Genomic DNA, 21,442 nt, shown 5'->3' with positions numbered 1-21,442 from the left:
AATTGTGAAGTAGCTAATATACATGCCTTATAAATTCATCAAACTATAAGTAGTAGTAGCATAATTTTGAAGTAGTGATGAATATCATGGTATCTTAAGATATCTGCATAAACTTTGAAGTGATATAAAATATCTGATTTCTACTAGCAACCATATCACGGGTGATGGCAGCACCACTGATTTGTTATCTGTATTCATAAGGAAAGAACATGCTCAGTTTAAATTAGGAAAAAGGTACAATTCTTTTCTCATCTATGGTATCAGGACCTCCAGAATTCTTCACACAGGCCAAGGGAGAACGACGCCTGTGACCTACAAATTTGAGAGATTTCTGGAAAACAAAATTTTAAAATGTCTATGTGGACACAATACTTTCTGAAATCTGCACGTGGTGTTCCCTAAGGCACAGTTTCTAGGAGCTTCTGCAGGCTCTCTGGATCTTCCTTTCCCTCGACAGCCATTTTCCCAGCCCTGTGCCTTTTTTCAGATCACACCTCCATACTGCTTACTACCCATGTTAAGTTTTTCTCCATAGCAATGAATCACCTGCATACGTATCTTTATTTTACCTTTTAAAAATCTGTCATCTCCTCCCACTAAAAAGTAAGTTCCCCAAGGACTGGCATTTTTCTCTATTTTGTGTTCTGTCTTCAGCACTGACAGTGGTGCCCTGTAGACACGAGACAGCCAACAGACACTTGTGGAGAACAGCCTGAGTGGCTCCTCCTCCAAGCACTCTACTGTGTCTTCTGATTCTTTTTTTCCTGTGAAAAGTTAATGAATAATTGGTGAGACCTCTAATAAAGATTAAGGAGTTATAATTAGATTTATTGTTATCATTCTGCTAACATTCCCAAGGTTAACCTTAAACTGTAGCAGAGAGCTCTGGAAATTCAAGGATTGCTATGGCAAGAGGCAATCCCTGGGATTCTGGAGAGGGGGATTGGCTCTCACCCCAAAGCAGGAAGCCAGCTCAGAGGCAAAGTGACAGCAACCAGTTCTTCCAGCTGCGGTCAAGCCAGTGGTCACATGGAGAGCAGAGAGGTCTGAAGGTCAGATGCACCTAGTGGCCAGCTCTGCCTGCACTTACTTACAGTGTGACTATTGGTAAAATGAGGATGAAATGACAAAGAAAAAGTACTGTTAAAACTGTGCATGTCTGTTTTTGTTTGAAAGGCAGAGAGACCCGTCTGCCATCCTCCAGTTCACTCCCCATGTGCCAGCAACTCAGGACTAGGCCAGGCTGAAGCCAAAAGCCAATCTTAAAATGAGCACGCCTTCCTCTCATGTCTCTCTGGTCCTTTCCTAGCTGCTTGCCAAGGCTTTTTCCCATTCCCATTGATGGAGCCCTGCCAGTTATTAGGAGGAGTTTGTCTTGCCCCCTTCTCTATGTAAACACGCTGCCATTAGACCCAATCAGAACCGCTCTCTTAAATTGCGCCTCTGACAATGCCACTGCCACGTGTACTCTACCCGTATGGCTGAGACTGTACCTTGACCATCAAGTCCACTTGAACTCGGTTTCCTCCCACTGAGAACTTTTGCAGAGTGCTGTCACCCCTCAGAACTGAAAATCAAACCAGCAGGCACTGGGCAGTACTGAAGCTCATGGTGTACCGCCCCCTTCCCAACCTGGGGCAGGCTTGGCTTTGCATGGTCAACATGCATCTGGACATGTTTATGTGTGTGTGTGCACACGTGTGCACATGCAGACACACATCTATGACCTCAGGAACCCTCTAACCCATCCTTCATCCTACAGAAGAGGATAGACTGGAGAGAGGAAGTCAGCAGTCTGACACCCCACAGCTTCCCAGCTGCAAAGTTGGGGTTAGAATCCAGGTAGCAAACTGTAGTGCTACCCATACCCAGCCTGCAACACCTGTCCCAGGCACTGAGCCTGGTCTGTGAGGATCTTACTCGCTGGCCACAGAGAGCCAGAGCCAGGTCTAACTAAGAGTGATACCCAGTGCCCCAACTTCTCCAGACTTTGTGAATGAAGCCCAAGGCAGTCTCTTTGGGTTCCCATTTCTTTGCTGTTGTAAAAAGTGCTTATTTCAGCATCCATCATCCCCTCTTTGTTGTGCAGACAATCACCCTGTCAGAGGATTTGTGCTGTTATTATGAGTTTGTTTATTATTAGATTTATTTCTCCTATAAGCAAATGTGTTCACAACATTCCATTGGGGAATCTTCTTAATTGTCACATAAATGTCATCTTACGTAAATTGAATATTTATCTTTCCAAGGAAGGGGCTGGGGGGCATGAGGAAGAAGAATAAACAGCCTTCAGTCTTGGGGGGGGCAGCTCCCAGTCCGGTGCACAACTCACCCACGTGCCGCCAGAGTCGAAGGTGAGTGAAGGGAATTATTGGCTCACCTTTGAGGGCCAGCCAAGCGGGGGGGGGGGGGGGGGGAGTTGGCAAAGATGCTTGGACAGCTTCCTGGTTGCCCCCAGCAGCCTCCACTCCAAGGCCAGACCCTAGATTCCCTAGCCTCGGGCATTCGGAGGAGCCAAAAGTTTGTCCCCCCCTGCCCCTCCCCACCCAGGAGGCCAGCCCTTCTCCTTCCTCGAGAGAAAGGTGAGCACCACGGGCGCAGCGGGCTGGGTGGGTGTGGCCCCACGGGCTCCGGGAAGCAGCCCAAAAGCCAGCGAGCAGCCCGCCTGGCGAGCAGAGGCTCCTCTTCCAGAAACTGCGAGGATCCGAGCGCACTGTTTGTGCACCACAAGGTCAAGTCGGGAAGTGGAGCCGGAGGAGGAGGGGCGAGGCGGTCCAGGGTGGGGAGAGGGGCACTCGGTTCCTTGCCCCAGAGCCAGCTAGTGGAAGTTGCCCCCTCGGTTGTTAACCGTTTGTGGGAGGAATGGCAGGAACGAGCAGGGAGGGGGCTTTGCCCCTGGGGAAACTCCTGTAGGGTTCAGAGGAGCAGCCACCCAGCCACCCAGCCAACACCGCGTTCCCCACCCCCCGGAAATGCGGAGCGAGCCGGGCGCCAGGAGGCACCCGAGAAGGGGGAGGGGGCGACAAGCCCGAGAGGGACCCTCTGCATGGACCGCCCCTCTCCCCTGAATGTTGCTCACAATTTCAAGTCTCCCTCCCCCCACCATTCATTTCCATTTCGTGTGGAGGGGGGCGGAGGGCCTCGCCCCCTCCCCCAGACTCTTGTGCGCCCCTACCCTCTGCGCCTTGCCAGCACTTTCTGTTCACTTCTGGCGCTGCAAAAAACGCCAAGCGATTTCTGCGATTCACATTTTAAAACCAGCGATTCCGAAACCGGGTCAAGGGCTAGGGTCTCCCAACACCAGAGCCCCTGAGGGGCGGGGTACTGTGCAAACCGCGTTCTGTCCGCGAGTGTCGCCTCCAGGCTGTTATTTGCAAAGAAACGTCTTTTTGACGCAGGGAGAAATGGCAAATTTTAAGTACGTCATTAATATGGCGCCAAAAGATTTTTTAAGTATAAGCTTGCTTTTTTTTTTCCTCGTGTTGCGGGGGGCGCTGCCCGGGTCTGGGTTGCGAAGGGGGCGGGGTGTGAACAGAAAGTGTGAGCGAGAGAGTGGAGGGGCGGGGAACGCGCGTGAGTGTGCGAAGTGTGAGCAGACCTGATGGGACTTGCACGGGCGCAGCAGCCGCTGGGGCCTGGCCCTGGGGACAGGGCGGGCTGGGGGCGCCCGGGAGTCCACGGAGAGCCCGGGCTGGGGGTGCAGCCGGCCAGTGGGGGGCCTGGCGGGTGCCCGCCCCTTCCCTCCTCCCCGCCTCAGGGCCCCCACCACGCTACCTGAACCCGCCTGGAGGCCCAGCAACTGGGTGGGGGGGAGGAGACGGTGGGGGGGCGCGCCTGCGATGGGGGGTGTTGGAAGCGGAGATCCGAGTGAATAAGAAAAAAGTGGCTACTCCCCCTCTCTTGCGCCTCCAGCCCGCCCCCACCCCACCCCCACCCCAACACATTTTTTTTTTCTAAAGAGATCACAAGGAAGTCTTGGTTTAAAAAGAAACAGAAACACACAGGGGGGTTGGTGAATGGTGCCGACCGCGGCCATCGCAGTTGGAGCCTATTTTTTTTAAGAGGTAGGGTGAGTAGCGTCCATGGAGTTACTTTGTGCCCATTCCTAGGGGCACCGGCGGGCTACTAGTCCCCGGCAGGGGCAACAGGGCCGGGATACCGCGGGCCCGGCCGCCTCCCTCGCCACGACCGACCCCGGATGGATGCGCGCCCCCCGCCCTCTCGCGCTGGCCCCAGGAGCTCCTGGTTTGGGGAGCATCCTTCCCGCACCAGTTCCCCCGCCGCTGCACGTAGCCGGGGGCAGCGCCCCTCGGGTGGCCACCGTGGAGCAAGGTAAGATCCAACCCCCCTAGCGGATGGGCCCTGCGCATCTTCACGTCGTTATTTTGTGTTTTTGCAACACATCTATCAGACCTCCTTGCTCCCTCTCCTCTCTTGCTCGCTCGCTTGCTCGCTCCCTCTCTCTCCTGGCTGCCTGTTCTAGGAAGCCAGCGCGGGGGGGGGGGGAGCGATTCACAGCATAGGGGAGAGAGATTGCGCATGTTGGTCAGTCCTGTTTTAAAAGAGTGCGGTGCGAGGAGGCCGAGAAGGCGCATGCAACCACAACTTTTGGAAGGGTGAGCCTGGCGACCTCTTTTATTAATGACTGCGGCAAAGAGCCCCCGGGCCCGGCGTGGGGGGCATGGGCTGGCGGGCGGGGGCGCGCTAGGGCTGTTAACTTGTCTCGCTGGGCTCCGGCCGGGCGGGGGGGCGGCTACTGGCGCGAGAAGGGCACGGGGAAGGGAGGTCGAGTGGCCGTGGGTGAGGGTCTTGTAGAACCCCAAGCTGTCTGCCCTCCTGGTTGCCCCGAGTTTCATTTTGTTGATACGCAGCACGACCGGGCTCCGAACCAGAGGCTGAGCTGGTGCACATGACCCCACGCTAGGCTCACGTGCAGCCGGTCCAGTCTCAACACCTGGGAGCGGGGATGGGGGGACCACCACCTCCACCCTCTCGGCCCCTCTCCCCTGGGCTGGTTGCACGCGGGCGCTGCACGCGGGGGCAGCATGCTCGACTCTGGGGTTCGGAGGCGCTGCACAAATGAAGACACAGTTGGCTTTTTTTTTTTTTTTTTTGGAGGGGCGGGGGATACCCTTTACAGGTGAGTGAGAAGGCTGCGCAGCTCTGTCGCCAAGGTTGCAGAACGGGGGTCTCTCAACCGCCCCATTTTGGGCCCGCGGGGGAATCCGGCGGGGAGAGGCACTGGGAGAGTGGAAATGTACCGGCAGCGTCCAGAGCGCGGGTGCGCGCCCGCGGGGCGACGGCAGGGGGCGTGGCCCTTGTTTACCTTCTCCCAACTCTGCTGGTTCAAGTCCCGCTCTGGGGATGGCTACGCAGCCACCCCGACCCCCACCCTCTTCCCTGGCCCTCCGCTTCCGCCCTTGCGCTCTGGCTGGTACCGGGAAGATGCAGGCAAGTGGTAAATCCTGCCCGAGACTTGTACACCTGACCCACTCCCCCCTACTACCCCGTGAGTGACACCGTAGCCCCCGCCCCCATTAAGCAATGCTGCAGTCCCTCAACCGGATCCCGGGCCGCGCCCCGCCCCCGGCAGTGGCATCTTCCCGGCTTCACCTCCTTCCTTTCTCCCTCCCTCCTTCCCACCCACTCGCCTGTGCCTGTGGAGCGTCTCCCGCTTGCCTCCTCCTTCCCACCCGGGGTGCAGACTTGAGGTTCCCCAAGATACCTTCCCGCCCTGCCGTGGGGTCCTGAGATACCGCTCTTCCATCCTGTGGGTCCGTCCTGTGATTCGAGCCTGCTCGGCCATAGCATTAGGCGGTCAGTGAGAAAGGGAAGCTCTCGCTTCCAGAGGCCCAGCCCCCCTACCCAATCCTGTCCCCCTACTACACATAGGCCACCGCACCCCACCAACCACTTCCCTGAGGGCTCAGTCGCCCCAGGCCTTGTCTCCCTGGCTCCTGCTCCTCCCCGGGCTTTCAACCCACCCACCTTCCAGCGCTGGCCCCGGCCCAAACCGCATCTAGCTCTTCCTTTGCCTGGGCCGGAGACCCCCGCGGCCACCTCCGGCTCCTCCTCCCGGCTCCGGCGGTCGGAATCACGCCGGCGCGCCTCCGGCCTGCAGTCCCACGGTCCGCCTCCAGGGGCAGGCTGGAGGCGCATAAGCCCCTTAGGATCTCGGTAGTCACTGCCGGGGCACCTTTTTTTTTTAAACCAGCCTGCCTGCAGGCTACATGCCAGGGGGCTGTGGGCGGGGGAGGGGCGGCGCCGGTTCCTTTACTGGGAGGGGGCCCACTGCAGTCGGACCCCCTCCCTCCCGGGTCGCTGCAGATGCCTACACCTCACCCCTGCACCTGACAGCCCACGCTCACCAGCGCGGTTCCAAGACACAAAGTTTTGTGCCAGAGCAGTTTGTAGGGAGTGGGAGATCGAGGGAGGGGTCATCTGAAGGTCATTGTTGGTACACTGAGCCCTGCAGGAGGGGCTGGAGTGGGACTTTGTGGGATCTGTTCCCTTGTCTTCCTGGAACCTGAGGGGTCCTGGTGGAGGAACCTTCCCCTGACACACACCCCTTAACGTTGAAACTGAGTGCTGGGACCTAAATGCCAGAGTGGCATCTAGTCCCTCCATTCACTTTGTGGGATTCCCAGTAAGGCTTCCAGCAAGGAGCTGCCAGTCAGGTCTGACTGTGGTTCCTGGGGTGCTGGCTGCTCCAGTACTGCCACTTCTTTTCTCACCTTAATGCCCCCATTCCCCTGGTGGTCTATGGATGATGACTCCCATCACCCTCTAGCCAGTTGGGACTCGCAGGGTGTTCTAACAGGGCAGAAGAGGAAAATAACAACAGAATAACTGGCCCGGAGGTTGGGGAGGGGGCGGGGTGAGTAATAACCTAACCCGGGCAGAGAGGAAAGCTTTCATGTTTAAGAGATGCTATTTGCTTTTTAGGTCACAGGCTGCAAAAACAGGCTTTGATCCGAAGAGGGCAAATAATTTATTGAGAAAGTTTGCATGGTCGGGGAAGAAAGGCATGTTTGATGTGGAGCCCTCCTGCTTGTCCCAAGTGCCGCCACTGGCCGCTGGCTGCTGCCGGGAGTGAGAGACGCATTTGGTTCCACAACAGATGCCTTGCGGAGGGAAGCAGGTTCTGGCCTGGGTGGCAGGACTACTGGCAAACACTGGGTTTGAGACTGTTTGGCCCAGGATCTCTTGGGCACTTCTGGAGGTGAAGTGTTTAAGGACAGATTTGTTTGGGCTCGGGATGCAGCCAGAGTTTCCACAGTGTTTTCCCGTCCAACACGCCTTTGCTTTCCCTCAGTTACTGGGCCAAACAGCCTGTAGCACAGATCCAAAAGGCTGTCACAAGTCTCCACCACTTAGCTGTCCCTTGCTGGGGAAGGGGGCTGGCTGTTCCCTGGTGCAGCTTGGCCTCTGACAGTGAGTCTCAAGTCCTTGAACTGCAACAGGTACTTTGTTCCAGAAGTCATAGATGTACTTGTCTTATGCTCTAGGCCCAGGCAACAGGCTCCAAGGCCAGGTTTGTTCCAGCTCTGTGAGGACCTCTACAGATGGGCTCTGGAGGGAAGCTGGCTCAGAGACGGAGGTGGGGGCCCTTAGCTGTCCCTGACTGCTGTGTTGGCTTGCAAGGCTTGTTACTGCAGGTCTCAGCTGAAAGCTTAGGAACCCAATGAGATTGGTCCTGGGGGCTTCCTCCTGGACAAGCTGTGGGAATCTGAAACATCTACCTGCACATTGGGGAGCTTTAGCTCTTTATGGTAGACAGCCCAGGGTTGAATTCTACCTGTGTACTTACCAGCTGTGGTGATGGCCTAATGCCTCACTTTCTTTGCTGCATTGAAAAAGACAAAGTCCAAAGCCAAGCATGTCCAATCAGCTTTTGGTTAGTACTGGCCACCCTTGCCATTACTATTAATGACCTGGCAATAGCCTCTGACGCAGCTTAGCCCTTCTGGCTGAGCCAGAGAACCAGCTCCTTTCTCCAAAGGGTTCTGCCTGGCGGAGAAGGATTGAGCTTTTATATCCATCCTTTACCCAACTCTCCCACTCCCCAACTCCCCCAGTCAAGTGAAGAATGGGCTGAGTAAACGAAGTCCCCTTTATTCTCCCCAAATGCCCTTGTAGATTTGGAGGGCCGGAGTGGGAAGCATGTTCTAGGGGTGTTGGGTCAAGTGATAGGTGGGCCATGATGGATTTTGGAGGAGTTCAGCTCCAAGCAACAGGCCTGAGGATGCCCAGTGGTGGCTCACAAGTCGATGTGCACCAAATCTTTTTTTTTTTCCTTTTTTGTAAATCCAATTATTGTACCTGAGAAGGCATTAAAGTTAATGAGAGGTAGGAGAGCACATAGCTCTGACCCCAGTTTAAAGCGATTTAGGGGTGTGCAGCTTTTGTTTTCTGAATGTCTCGCGTTTCACAACACAAGGAGGCTCTGAGGACAGGTTTTCTAGCTGAAATATCATTAAATTGTATTAGCATCTTATTACACACATGCCTTCACGGGCTGCCTCAGACAGGCCAAGTTTTTTGTTGCTCTTTGGAAGATTGTGTCTGGAATGGTAAATTGCCTGCTTGAAAGCCCCCTTGGCCCCCACCCACTCAGGTTTAAAGAGGAAGATGAAATCCTGCTGTGTGTGGTGGTGGGCAGGGCAGACCTGGTTCCCCTCCCCTCCCCCTAAGCAGAGGCTGGGGGCTGGGTTGGGGTGTTTTAACTGCCCTGAGGTGGCTGCAGTAGTACATCTGAAAGGACCAATGTTCCCAGGGTCAGTTGGAAGGGCATTAATAGTGGTCCAGGGTGTTTATTTGAGTTTATTTGCAGAGAGGTCTTTAAAAGGGGCTGGCATTGAGTGTGGGTGTTTCAAGTCCAGACCCAAGGCCCCCACCAATACCATTGGCTGGTGCTGCCAAGAAAACAGCTGCCACCAAATTGCTGCCCTATTACTGGGTTGACATTGATCATTAGCCAGGAGCCCGACCAAATAAAGCCTCCTGGAAAATGTGGGAGGTCAGGATAGGGAAAGCAGGCTGCAAAAACAGGACTGAGGCCTAGGCTGGGCTGTTTGTTCCTGCAGGCCGCAGGCAGGCCTGCTGGACTGTGTGGTCACCACACCCATCCATGCAGGGGAGAGGACAAAGGTACACCCAGCAGCCTCTCTTTTGTGCTGCGCTTTCTGGGGCGGGGGTCTGGGCAGGAGACGTCTTACTGCTGACCCAGCAGAACAGACACTGCCAATGACCAGGGCGCCTAAGTCCAGCTGTGACAGCTGCACTGAAGCTTCTGAATGGTAGCATGGCAGGTCTCTTCGAAGAGGGTGATGGGCATTATGGCAGCGATGACGTTGAAGCCCATGCTTGAAGGAGTCAGACACGAAGGACAGACATGTTCAGGGCAGGGGGTTGGGGAGCAGGCAGAGCCTGGAGGTGGGCCGAGGTGACTGAGAAGTAGTGAGGTTGGGGAATCCTTCAGTCGCAGTAAACTTGTTGGGCAGGCAGGAGCTGGTTTGCAAAGGGTCTTGTGGTCAGGAGCGTGTGATGCATTCTTTGATCAGCAGGAAGCCTTTGAAAGATATATAGTAGGGGCACTGATTTCTGCCTTGTTGAGAGGTTGCTCAGGCTGCTTTGTGTGGCTTGGGTTGGGGGAGGGCAGTTGTAGCCCAAGAGAGAAATGGGTCCAGGCAAGAGATGGCACTGGCTTGAGAGGAGAGCCACAGGGGTGAGGGGTGGAGGGTGGACTGGGGTGGGAAGGGCCTTCTGGACCTGATGGGGGTGGCTGTGGTGGGAACTCCAGGATGCCCACACTTCTGTCTGTGTCTCTGTGTGAGAGGGTGACCTGGGAGAGGTGCCAGGGATGGGAATAGGGGCTCCTTTCTTTCTTAGAATCTTTTTTTGGTCCCCAAAGGCCAGTGCCTTACAATGCTGAGGTATTTCCCAGCTCAGACTTTGCTTTGGAGAGATTGGAGGGGGAAGGGGAGGCCAGGATGAAGTGTGGGTACCACCAGCCTTACCTAGTGGGTTAGGGGCCTTAGGCTGTCTCCTGGTGGGGGTGCTCATTAGCCATGTGACACCAGGGACCCAGGTGAGGCATGGAAGCCTTTGGAATAGTCTTGGTTCGGAGGAAAGAGGCTCTGTTCCCCAGCAGCCAGTGGCTTCCTGCTGCAGTTCCGTGATTATTCCAAGGAAGCCACCAAGCCTTCTCCTTAATGACAGCCTGTGTATAGCCACTCTGACACTGGAGTCGGAACCTGAGACACTGTATGTCTTGTAGAGGGCAGGGTCAATGGAGGACAGGCTCTGTGTGCAGCATGGTCTGCACACTGACCCCTTGTCACCTGTTGCTCCCTGAGCACTAGCACACAACCTCAAGAAAGGGATGTGGGCATCCAGGGACTCTGGTCTGAGGCCTTAGCTTGTTGTCCTGGCTTACAGCCCTACTCCCAAGACCACCCCACCAGTTGAGCACTGACAGGAGGGGTGCTGCTGAACCCACCTGAGGCTGCAGAGTTTCTGGTGACGAACACTCTGTGGCGCTCCAGGCACAGCTGGGAACAGCACAGCCGCAGCTTTATGGCTTTCATTTATTCTCACCAACTGATTCTGGCTCATGGATATGTTTTGTTTGGCCCTCTCAAAGTGTTTCAAAAATTCGGATTCAGTTGCCAACATTTTAAGTTCAGATTTACGTGAAAATACAGATCCAGTCAGTGTGCATTCTCTGGGGAGAGTCTGTCTTCCCCAAGGTCCCTGATCCAGGGATGAACTCAGCTCCCCCAATACCTCCTGCTCCTGCTTTCAGTTCTACAGGAGACCCTGGTTTCAAAGTACCTCCTCTGCTGGAACCCAGGAAAGCAGGTTTTGTGACCAGAATGGCTGAAACAAAGGGGGTGCCCCGGCAGGACCAGGCAAGACGTAGGGCAGAGTGACCTGGATTGTTGCAAGGGACAGGGAAGTCTGAAGGTCAAAAGCATGGTTTCCTGAGTCACATAACAAGTTGTGTCATCTTGGACAAGTCACTTGACCTGAGCTTTGACCTCATCTGTAAAAGGGAAGCCACCAAGGTCCCTGCATTTCATCCCAGGACAATCCCCTTCCCACCCCCCTTCCTCCGCAACAGTACATGCTTAGCAGTCAGGGCCAACAGTATGTTCCTGCCTGAGTCCCGCAGCTTGTACCACTGTCTGATTTCCCTCTACCCCATTTCTTACCCCGAGGAAGCCACTTGGTCAGCACTTTCGCATCTATGTGGGTGGCAGCCCCCTGTGAGCCTGCCCAACCCTGGAAGGCTTGGGTAGGTGGGAAGAGGGTCCTGCTGGCAGAGAAGCAGGCCAGGTGCACCGGAATGAGTGTGGGGCCAGAGGTTCTAGAAGGTTTGTCTGAGAGGCTTGGGGTTTCCCAGGCCGTCCGCAAGTGTAATGGGTCTGCCTTCTATTGCAGATGGAAGAGAAGAGGCGAAAATACTCCATCAGCAGTGACAACTCCGACACTACTGACAGTAAGGCCTTCCAATTCGGGGCTCCTCCTGGGAAAGTGTTTAAGTGATAATCAGGACCGTTGCCGGGCCCTGGTCTATGGGGAGGCCATTCCATGTGGGCTGTACACCATCTGGGGCTGTACTGTTGGATACACTGATGAGGTCAGGTTCAGCTGCTGCTGAGAATGGTCCTGCAGCTGATCATGGCCTCCAAGGCCTTGCTGTCCCCTCCTCCATTCCAGCTTGTTGCCATGGTTGGGCACCTCAGCTTCCTGCTGCCCAGAATAAGCAATCCTTTCTTGCTTATAGGAAGTCTGCCCTGCAGGTGCAGCACCTATTGCTCTCAAACTAGCCAATGCGTGTCATTTCTTGCACATGAACGAGCTCCCTGCTAACAGGGCTAGGTCTCCTGTGTGTGTTGCTGGCCCCCAGTCAGTGCTTGGTGAACAATGACTGAGCAAGTCCGTGAAGCCTGAGCCCTCTGGCGTCTTGGCAGGAGACCTGTGCGTTGGCTGGATATGTTGGGGGCAAGTCTGCTGTTGGACTGCAGTTGGAGAAAAGATGCGGTTCAGACAGCTCCCTCTGAGATCTGGAGATGCTAAGGGAGGCCAGGGCTCCTCTTTGGAATGAGGTCATGAGGTTCTTCCCGGATGCCCTGGCAAGCCAGGCTTGCCCATGCCTGTTGGAGTAAGGAGTTCATCGGCTGTGGGTAGAGAGGATAGGTCAGGGAAGGTCTCTTCTAGTGGTGGTTGCCCTGTGGGCATCCAGGCTAAGGAGGAGCCTGCACCACTAGATCTGCATGTCCACACATGTGGTGAACAAGTAGGGCTGACAGATCTGTGAGGCTTCTCCTGCCTCCCAGGAACCAAAGGAGAAAATGCCCTAGGGCAGCTGGTCAGGCCCTGGCCCTGGCCTCCCTCTGGGTCATCCTTGCTATGCTTTGGGCAATGGGTACACCTGTGCAGCTCTGGCCCTCCTGGACAGTATGCCCTCCCTTAACAGGAGATCCTAGAGTCCGGCCTTCTGGGCCTACAACCCATGGCCTTCTGGCTTGGCTCCAAGGAGCCCAGAACCACACTCTGCTTCTCACTGTGATGGAGGCAGAGGACTCCTTGAAGAAAGCAAGGCACCTGCAGGGTGGGTGCATGGGCTGCCATGTCCTAATGTTGTATCAGGCCTGGGCCAGGCCCACCCATGGTGCCAAAGCCTCAGGATTGCCCATGGTACTCCTTGTTGCTCCTGTGACTCATGGGCCTGGAGGCCACAACCCTGGAGTCCAGCCAGGGCCTCAGATCCTGGTCCTAACAGCTGGTACTTATCGAGGCAGCACCGTGTGCTGCAGACTGTGCTTTGACTTTGCAAGTGAGTACTTTTGGAGAGCTAGCTATTCCTTTGCCCTGTTTTGCAGAGCAGACTGAGGCTGTGCAAGATGCCTTGTTTGCCTGGAATGATAAGCTAGTAAGTGTCTTGGTCACAGTCAGGTCCCCATGTCCTCTTCAGAGCTGTATCTGGCCCTGCCCTGCCCTGCTCCTGCATACTCTGCCCATCGGTTAACCCAGGGTGGACTGTGAATAGCTGACCTGGGGCAGGTTGGGGAGAGGGCATGGAAGACTTCTCTGGTGGCTTTCCAGGGCCACAGAGGAAGAGAGGCCCAAAGAGCACCAAGGACTTGTGTGGGGTCACATGGTAGGTCAGCACTAAGTATGGGATTGGCTGCCTTTTTTTGCTGGTTGTTGAGCGAAGGTGGCTTCTGTCTCCACCCATGGAGAGACTGAAACTGAGGCAGGGCCAGTCCACCAGGTGTTCCCCCGAGCCCTCTCTCCCTGAACTCTTCAGCAGGGAGCTTTAATTGTGGGCTGCTCAACCTCAGGTGAGGGTGGCTTTTGTTCCTGGCTTCCAGGGCCCCTAAAGGGCTCTTCTCTCCTGCAGGTCATGCAACATCCACATCAGCATCAAGATGCTCCAAACTGCCCAGCAGCTCCAAGGCCGGCTGGCCCCGGCAGAACGAGAAGAAACCCTCCGAGGTTGGTTTCGCCAAGCTTCCCACAGGAAAGAGGAAGCTAGGGTGGGAGGTTTGTGGAGAACCATGGGTCAAGAGAGTGTAGGCAGGAGCGTCCTGGCCTCATGCATGGTTAGTGCAGAGGGAGGCTGAGGAATCTGCAGGATGGATCGGGCCTGCAGGGCTGGTTTTTCTAAACCCTGCAGGGGTTTGCTATGCAGATGTTGCTAAAAGCTGCAGAGGGAGACAGATTTTATTGTGCTTGTTCCAGGGCAGTAGTTTGGTTTGATATCTTGGTGAAAGGTCCCACAGATGTGTGAGCAAGGGGTGGGTGACCAAGCACAGAGCTGGCTGGTGGCAGTCGGATTTGGGGTATCCTGGAGCTAAGGCTGTCAGCATTCGCTTGGTCAAGGGGATGGAGTCCTCAGAGCCTTTGTGACAGTGGTGCATGTCTGATTGTGCCTGCTTGTCGTGTATGTCGTGTATTTCAACCTGCTTTGCTTTGACCCAGAGTGTTTGTGAGAGCAGGTGGAGGGCACTGGCATGGGCAGATGAATGGACCTCAGGACCCTGATTACTATCTTGGGAAGCTGACACCCTAGGGCTATCGTGCCCCTTCTCAGATCTTGATTGTCAGTACCACTGGGCATTCCTGGCACTGGGCACAGAGAGGGCTGGTGAACTTTGGAGGATGCTCAGGGTTTTCCTGCTATACAGTCAGGTATTGGGCTGGATACTCCTCCTTTTGTTTTTAAGAATTTATGTATTTGAGAGGCAGTGATGAGGAAAGACGGGACACTCTTCTATCTGGTGGTTCATTCTGCAATAGCCAGGAGCCAGGAACTCTTATCAGGGTCTCCCGTGTGAGGCAGGAACCCAAGTACTTGTGTCATCATCTGCTGCCTCCCAGCTGCCTTAGTGCAAAGCTGGGTTGGAAAATGCTAAGAGCATCCCCAGCAGCACTCCATATGGGAAGTGGGCTTCCCAGAAGGTGACTTGGCCACAACTTGTGGCTTTACCGCTGGGACAGCTGGGGAAGCAAGAGGCAGGCAAGGCCCTGGGGGGCTCTGGTGGGCTCTGCACGCCCGGCCCTTGTCCTGAGCTCACTCAGGGGATTCTGCAGTTGCTATGGTTGAATTGATGAAGCAGGAACTGCCTTGCTGAGTTTTCTTGCCTCAGGTTGTGTTTTTTTTTTTTTTTTTACAACAGGAGCTTGCTGGTGGGGGTGGGACAGGAAAGTTCTATCTGAAGCTCCTGCCATCACACTCCTCTCCCACTCTGTCCAGGCACCAGCTGGGGGAGGGGCCGCCTCCATCATCAACACCCTGTCTAGATCTGTTGTAATCTGGTCTGGTCTGGCCTGGCTGGGAGGAAACAGGTGTGTCAGCAGAAGCTGAGAAGAAAGCGATTTGCATGGGGTAGAAAATTCCCCTGCCTCTTGGGTTTTCCAATGCAGAGCTTTGTACCTAAAAATAGTCACCCATGCTAGAGCCCTGCTGGGGACTGAGTGGAGGAGGCCCCAGGCCCAAGCCCAGGCTCTGCAGATGGCTCCTCCATGGCCTGCCTGGGAGACCCAGTTCCGCTGAAGCCCCGAGCCCTTGTGGGGTGGAGGAAGTCCTCCCTGCCTTGAACTGCAGCCAAGGACCCATGTGTCCTCCCACAGCAGGCTGGAAAGCAACCGCCAGGATTCCCTTGGCCTCTGAATGAGAAGGTTAAGCCAGGTCTGACATATATTGCAAGTAGAGGAGAAACCAGCAGTGGGAGTTTCCAAAGAATTCAGCTCCTAAGTGTGGAGTTAAGAGTAAGACTTGGCAGTGGCCAAAGTTCCGTTTGGTCTCCTCACAGAGCGCCTTCCCTGCTCTTTCTAAGGGCAGGTAGGGGTCTGCTGGGCCCTGGTGCTTCAGAGCCCTGATGGAAGAAAAGCCTGTGGATGGCTGTGTTTCATGGTCCCCAGCAGGGAGGCTTGCACAGCTAAAAGGCTCTTCCCCAAGGCCAGACAGGAGAGCTCTGGACCCTTGCTGCACTGCATCTCCTCATCTTTCAGCATGGACACTGACCAGCAAGGGCACCTGGGGGTGCTTGATCTGGCACTGGCAGTGGACACAGTTGAGACCCAAGGTTGTCAAAGGTATGCCCCAGTGCTGCAGCAAGTGCTTGACCAGTCAGGACCCTGGACAGGGCTGAGGTCTCCAGGCCTGGCTACCCATCTGGCCCTGACCCAGAGGTGGCTCCTCCTTCAGCGGGAGTGGAAGAGAAGGTGCTAGGAGGCCTGCGAAGCAAGATTGGGATTTTAGGTGGGAACACTGGAGTTAGCCCCTTCCTCCCTACCCAGGCTTCAGACCACTGCCCTTTTCTGCCTACCCTGGGGTACCTAGCAAAGCCTGCTCTGTCCCTAGCTTTAGGCCCTTAGTCCTGTGGGATAGGAAGGACCTAGCATGGGAGCATATTTTTTTGTAAATGCCTCCAGGGCCTCTGGTTTCTGGCTGGCTGGTCTCTCCCAATAGCACAGCCTTAACCCTTTGTGGGACAGAAGAAACTTCCTGAATCAGATTATTTTTTTAAAAAGCCTAACACCACACCCCTAACCTCCACCCCCCCACCCCCAGGTATTTGATGGAAATGTCTGGACTGGGTCCCAGCCACCTTAAAATAGCCCTTCTGTGGGGAGTCCAACCCAGCACTTCCACCATTGACTTCCCCCTTATTTACTCAACACTGGTCTTGCTCGCCTGGTTGCTCCCTCGAAGGGGGGTAGGGAAGCTGCTCTAGAGGGGTAGATCCCCAAGCCTTGAGGGGCTGACTTGGCTTGCCCAGCAGTGGATTACCAGGGGTGTGAAAGATAATTGGGGCTGAAAGCAGGGGTCAGCACTGTGGTTTGGAGGCCGCTGTGGTTTGGGGCTGGTCTTGCCCAGGCAAAGCAGCACGTGGCGGGCCAGGCAGTGGGGCTTTCCCTGGGCAGGCTGTTAGGAGGTCGCAAATTGAATTTTCCAGAAGTCAGCCAGAGGGCAGAGGCTGAGAACCAGGATTCAAGTTTGAAGGCATCTAGTAGGCCTATCCAATGCAGTGGCCAGTGCCAGGAAGTCAGAAAGCACAGGTACTGTCCCCTGGGAGCTGGTGCTCTGCTTGCTAGCAGGGTGCAGGTACAACCCTGAACACCTGGAAGTGTTGTGGGAGGTGCTGCTGGCCTTGTCTAATCCCTGGTGTTGTGCTGAGCCCTGCCAGGGGGTGTCTGCCCTGGAGATGGGACTACTGTCCCATGTAGGTGGGTGCTGTAAGATGAAGCAGGCAGTCCCAGAACAGGTGGGTGGGGGCTAAGATGCTGCTACCAGCTTCTCACCAGTTAGGACATCTGTAGATATTGGCATGTTCCCCAGGGTTCTTTCTGGGGCTAGAGCCTGGGAAAGAGGTGGATTACCTATGTCTGCTGCCAGTCAGGAAGTGTGCCCCAGATCTGTATCTGTGAAAATCCTTATGTAGGGAGGCCAGAACTCCCTCCCTTCACTGCCCCCAAGAAAAGGCAGTATCTACAGACACAGTGGAGAGCTTGCCCTATGCTGTCACAGAGGGATGCTCCTGCCCTGGAATAGGAGCACAGGACAGGGTGGCCATCAGCAAGATGTCCTCCTGTGGAGAAAGCATGTGGCCAGGTGTTAGGAATGGCATGTTTTAAATTCAGATGAGGATAGCAGATGCAGCAAAATGCACGGTGCTCATGGAATTGGGCAATAAATCAGTGGAAGCCAACCTCACCCCCCACAGCTGGGAAGAACTATTCCCCAGCTCCCAATACCTGCCCTGCCTTCCTCTGGGATGGGGTACAGCATCAACTGCTAGTATAGTTGGAAACATTGCTGCTCCCGCCAGCTGGAAGAGCTTCATGGTCTCTGGGATTTGTCTTGCAAAAGAAATGTGCATAATAAATTCTCTTTAAGAGCAGGAAGTGTTGTTATCCTCATGAATGAAAAGAAGTTTCTGAGGTTTATTTATTTATTTATTTATTTTTTAAAGATTTATTCATTTTTTTATTACAGCCAGATATACACAGAGGAGGAGAGACAGAGAGGAAGGTCTTCCGTCCGATGATTCACTCCCCAAGTGAGCCACAACGGGCCGATGCGCGCCAATCCGAAGCCGGGAACCTGGAACCTCTTCAGGGTGCAGGGTCCCAACGCATTGGGCCGTCATCGACTGCTTTCCCAGGCCACAAGCTGGGAGCTGGATGGGAATTTTTTAAGTATCCAATCAAACTGGCTTAGCGGTAGCTGGAAATGTGCCTGGACACTATTCCCTGTGTTTCCTACCCAATTTCCACCCTGTTTGCTGTGGGCTGAAGGAAGTTCTTTATCAGGTTCCAGCTCAGGAATGATTTTTTTTTTATAGAAGTTATGCCTGGCTCTTCCACAGGCAGTGTTTATGGAGCATTTTGGAGCTGGGTATGCAGCCAGAGGGTTGTTGGGATATGTTGGATCTGAGAACCAGCTCTGGCTCCTGACTCCAGTCTTACGCTAATGCACATCCTAGGAGGCAGCAGTGATGGCTAAAGTACTACCTTGGGACTCTTGCTAGGGACAGAAGTCAAGAACCTGGTGAAGCGGGGGCAGCTTCCCTGCCTGTACCCTTCCTGCTGGGAGAGGACAGGAAGTCTTCTCAGAGCCCAGTTGCCCCAATGCCAGACCCATGGTTCATTCTCACTCACTCCGCCAGCATTGCTTGGGCACCTGCTGTGTGCCAGACAATGAGTCGCAGGTGGGCACCATCAGGACAGGGAGAAGTAGGACACGTGCAGCTTCTGCCTTCTCATGGGCAGTAAACAAATAACTACACAAATAAGTAGATTTTGAAACCGCTAGATACTGGAGCCCTTTCTATAAGTAGCTGAACTTCCTCTAGGCCTGAAATAGTCCAGGACACCCGTTGAGAAAGGGAAGCAGAGAGCTACCATACTGCAGCCCGCAGGAGTGCCTGCCTCCCAGTCCTTCCCCCACCCCCCATCAGCATGTGTCACCTGTTGTCTGTTTGCTTTTGGAGGTCATTCAGACTCCACTTGTAACTTTTCCTGCAGAGCCTGTATTCCTCTAGCTTTGACCTTCCCCTGGCAGTGGTCCCTGGAGAAGGACCTGGAGGGGAACGCCAGTGTCCCTATATCTGGGCAGAGCAGGGGCCACAGACCATGATACCTCTGGCCCTCAGAGGGAAATTTGGTTAGAGAGGGAGTCCCCATACTGCTGGAAGAATCCACAGTAAATGGCTCCCTCCCAGGCCTGGCTGAGCTGGGTTGCCAGGCAGCAGACCTTTCAAGAGAAGTGTTGGTTCTCTGCCAAAAGAGGGAGAATCGTAGTAAAATCCACCTTCTGGGAAAATTGCTTGTTTCCTGGCTTCCAGCTTTCTTGCCACACTACAATCCTCCCCACCCCCTCTTCCTGTTCAACTGTGTCCACTAGATTCTTGTAGTTTTTATAAGTTGTTCAAAGGAGTTGGAGTTTAAAGAGAATAATTTTTAAATCATTTTCCAGTCCTTATCCCTAGCAGTTCAAAACAGCAGAATGTTTCAAGTTTGAGGACTGGAGTTTGTGGGCAGGTTCTACATAGAGGTCCAAAGTTCTTGCAGGATGTGTAGCACCCAGCTGCCTGGCTGGAGCCTTGGTCAGCCACTAAGGAAGGTGGCTGTTGACCCCTTGGAAGGGTCTGGAATGACTTCAGCCCTTCTGCCCAGCCAGACCTCGCTGAACTTACCTCCTGATGGGCAAGGTACATCAGAACCAAGAGATTCTGATATGGGGGCTAGGGAAGGCTTCCCTGAGCAGATAGGGCTAAACTGAAACCTGGTGGCTGAGACTTGCAAGTACCACCTGGGCTGGTGTCTGTGTGGAGGGAGAGAAGGGTGACCCAGGCAGGATCCTCCCCCGGATGAAGGGGAAAATGTACTTGGAGAGTACCCGGGGTATGCACGTAGTGGCCAGGCAGCAGGAGGACAGTGTACATGCACCCTGCAGGGCTTGCTGTTGCTTGCCAAGGCTGCTGTCAGATTTGCATATTCCCTTGCAAAAGCTGCTTGATTGTGCAAATGAGCTTAGCAACAGCCCTGAGACTTAAGCAGACAGGGGAGTTGTGATGGCCTGGGTTCCTATAATTCTTGGGTAGCTCGTGTAACTAACTTGGGGCAGCATTTGGCCTGGTGCATAGGACAGATGATCCTACCCCGGTATCCAAGCACCTAGTTTTGAGTCTGGCTCTATTCCAACTTCCAGCTTCCTGCTGTTGCTCAGTTAGTTGGGTCCCTGCCACCCCTGTGTAAGACCTTTTGTCTCACAAGCCCTTCATTGCAGAATAGGAATAATAGTAATGCTGTTGTCCAAGAGGTTGCACAGGGACTGATAATGAATGAATTATGTCTTTGCAAAGAGAGATCCATCTTCTATCCTCTGGTTCACTTCTCATGTGGCCTCGAAAACCAGGACTGGGTCCTCAGAAACCATCCTGGTCTCCTGGTGAGTGCAGTGGTCTAAACACTAGGGCCATCTTCTGCTGCTTTTCTAACTGCATTAGCAGGGAACTAGATCAGAAGGGGAGCAGCCAAGACTCGGCACTCTAATCCAGTAGTGGCTGTTGGTGTTACCTGTGGTGGCTTACTCTTCTGAATGACAGCACTGGCCCCAGTGATAAATTACCTTGAAGAACAGCCTCTAATGCTAGCACATAGCTGCTCTGTGTGCTGGTGCTGATGTGAAGACACCAGGGTCCTGCCTGGGAGAGCCATTCGTGTCCATTCTGCCCTAGCAGGTATCCTCCAAGTCTCTCACTCTGCTCTGGAAGGTGCAAAATGCCTTGCTGAGGAGCCAGCCATGGCCTGAGACTCAACTGGCTGTTCCCCAGGAGGCCCTTGTAGGTAGTGCCAGGTCCTGAGAAGCCAAGCACAATAGCAGCAGGACAGGTGTGGCAGGAGGGAAAGTGCTGCGTAGAGCAGGGGGAGGGCAACAATGAAGTTGCAGCACAGGGAACTAGGAGCTTTTCTCTCCCCCAGTGACTCTTGGGAGGGGAGCACTTACAGGGGTATGTAGGGGTTGGTTTCTGGAGCAAGAAGGCTGGCTGATCCCCATGGACAGGTCCCCTGTGGCACCAGAGCTGTTGGGCTGGGGCTGTCACCTGAGACTGTTGAGGTCACTCAGTTATTCCTACCATGGCCTGTTCTGGGGACCCCTAAGGAAACAACCCTGGTCGTAGCCCTGTGGCTCCTGATAGTTTCCTGAGGCCTCAGCCCAGGGTGGGCCTGAGCCAGCCAAAGGGGGTGTGCCGAAGAGCACCACCAAAGCTCCTGGCACCCATTTGTGCTCTGCCATAGCTGTGTGACTACTTACTAAGAAGCTATGCAAATTATCAGAGCTGTGAAATCTTAGCCACATTTCATCTCCTGTTTAATTAGCATTTAATCGTAGTCTGATTTTAATTTTTTTCACACTAGCACCCTAATGAAATGTTAGGGTGTTAGTCTTAACAATTATATTATGTTGGCAAATAGAGTCTTCCAGAAACTTGCCCTTCTTTGAGCCAGGGCCCTTGGCCCTGGATGCAGATGTTAATTAGGTTCTCCCAGATGTGGTTTCCAGGCACATTGGTTGCCCTGTTTCCATGTTTTCCTCATGGTTATGGCCCTTGGCTGCCTTGAGGCACACACAGGCAGTGAAGCGGCCCCTGGCAGAAGTTGCTGCTGCTGGCTCAGCTCATCATAAGCCTCTGATATCTGACAGTACAAGGAAGCTGAGCTGGACAGGGCAAAGCAGTGAATACACACTTTTCCCAGAAATCATATTTTGTTTTTCCCCCCATTAAAATTTTTACTTGCTTGGGAGACAAAAGAGGGCAATAGAGATCTCCCATTTGCTCTGGTTCATTTTCCTAATGCCCGCAGTAGCCATAACTAGTCCAGGCTGGAGCCAGCAGCTGAGAACTCAGTCTGGATCTCC

General features: G+C 54.3%; 1 protein-coding gene across 6 annotated transcripts in view; it reads left to right on the top strand.

The window, feature by feature from the left end:
• Positions 1 to 21,442, top strand: part of JADE2 (jade family PHD finger 2) — a 77,713-nt gene that overhangs the window by 34,368 nt on the left and 21,903 nt on the right. The window contains exons 1-3 of one of the 6 annotated variants that reach the window (XM_058677837.1): positions 2,652 to 2,731; positions 11,446 to 11,503; positions 13,412 to 13,506. In XM_058677837.1, coding sequence (XP_058533820.1) covers positions 11,446 to 11,503; positions 13,412 to 13,506 — 153 coding nt within the window. In that variant the 5' untranslated portion in view covers positions 2,652 to 2,731. Of the gene's footprint in view, positions 1 to 2,651; positions 2,732 to 3,866; positions 4,333 to 4,537; positions 4,617 to 11,445; positions 11,504 to 13,411; positions 13,507 to 21,442 lie in introns of those variants that run through there. The other 5 variants (XM_058677835.1, XM_058677836.1, XM_058677838.1 and 2 more) reach the window with 5 other exon arrangements.

The sequence above is a fragment of the Ochotona princeps genome, chromosome 19, assembly GCF_030435755.1.
Source record: "Ochotona princeps isolate mOchPri1 chromosome 19, mOchPri1.hap1, whole genome shotgun sequence".
In the NCBI taxonomy this organism is placed as follows: Eukaryota; Metazoa; Chordata; class Mammalia; order Lagomorpha; family Ochotonidae; genus Ochotona; species Ochotona princeps.
This window is presented reverse-complemented; position numbering and strand designations above follow the sequence as displayed.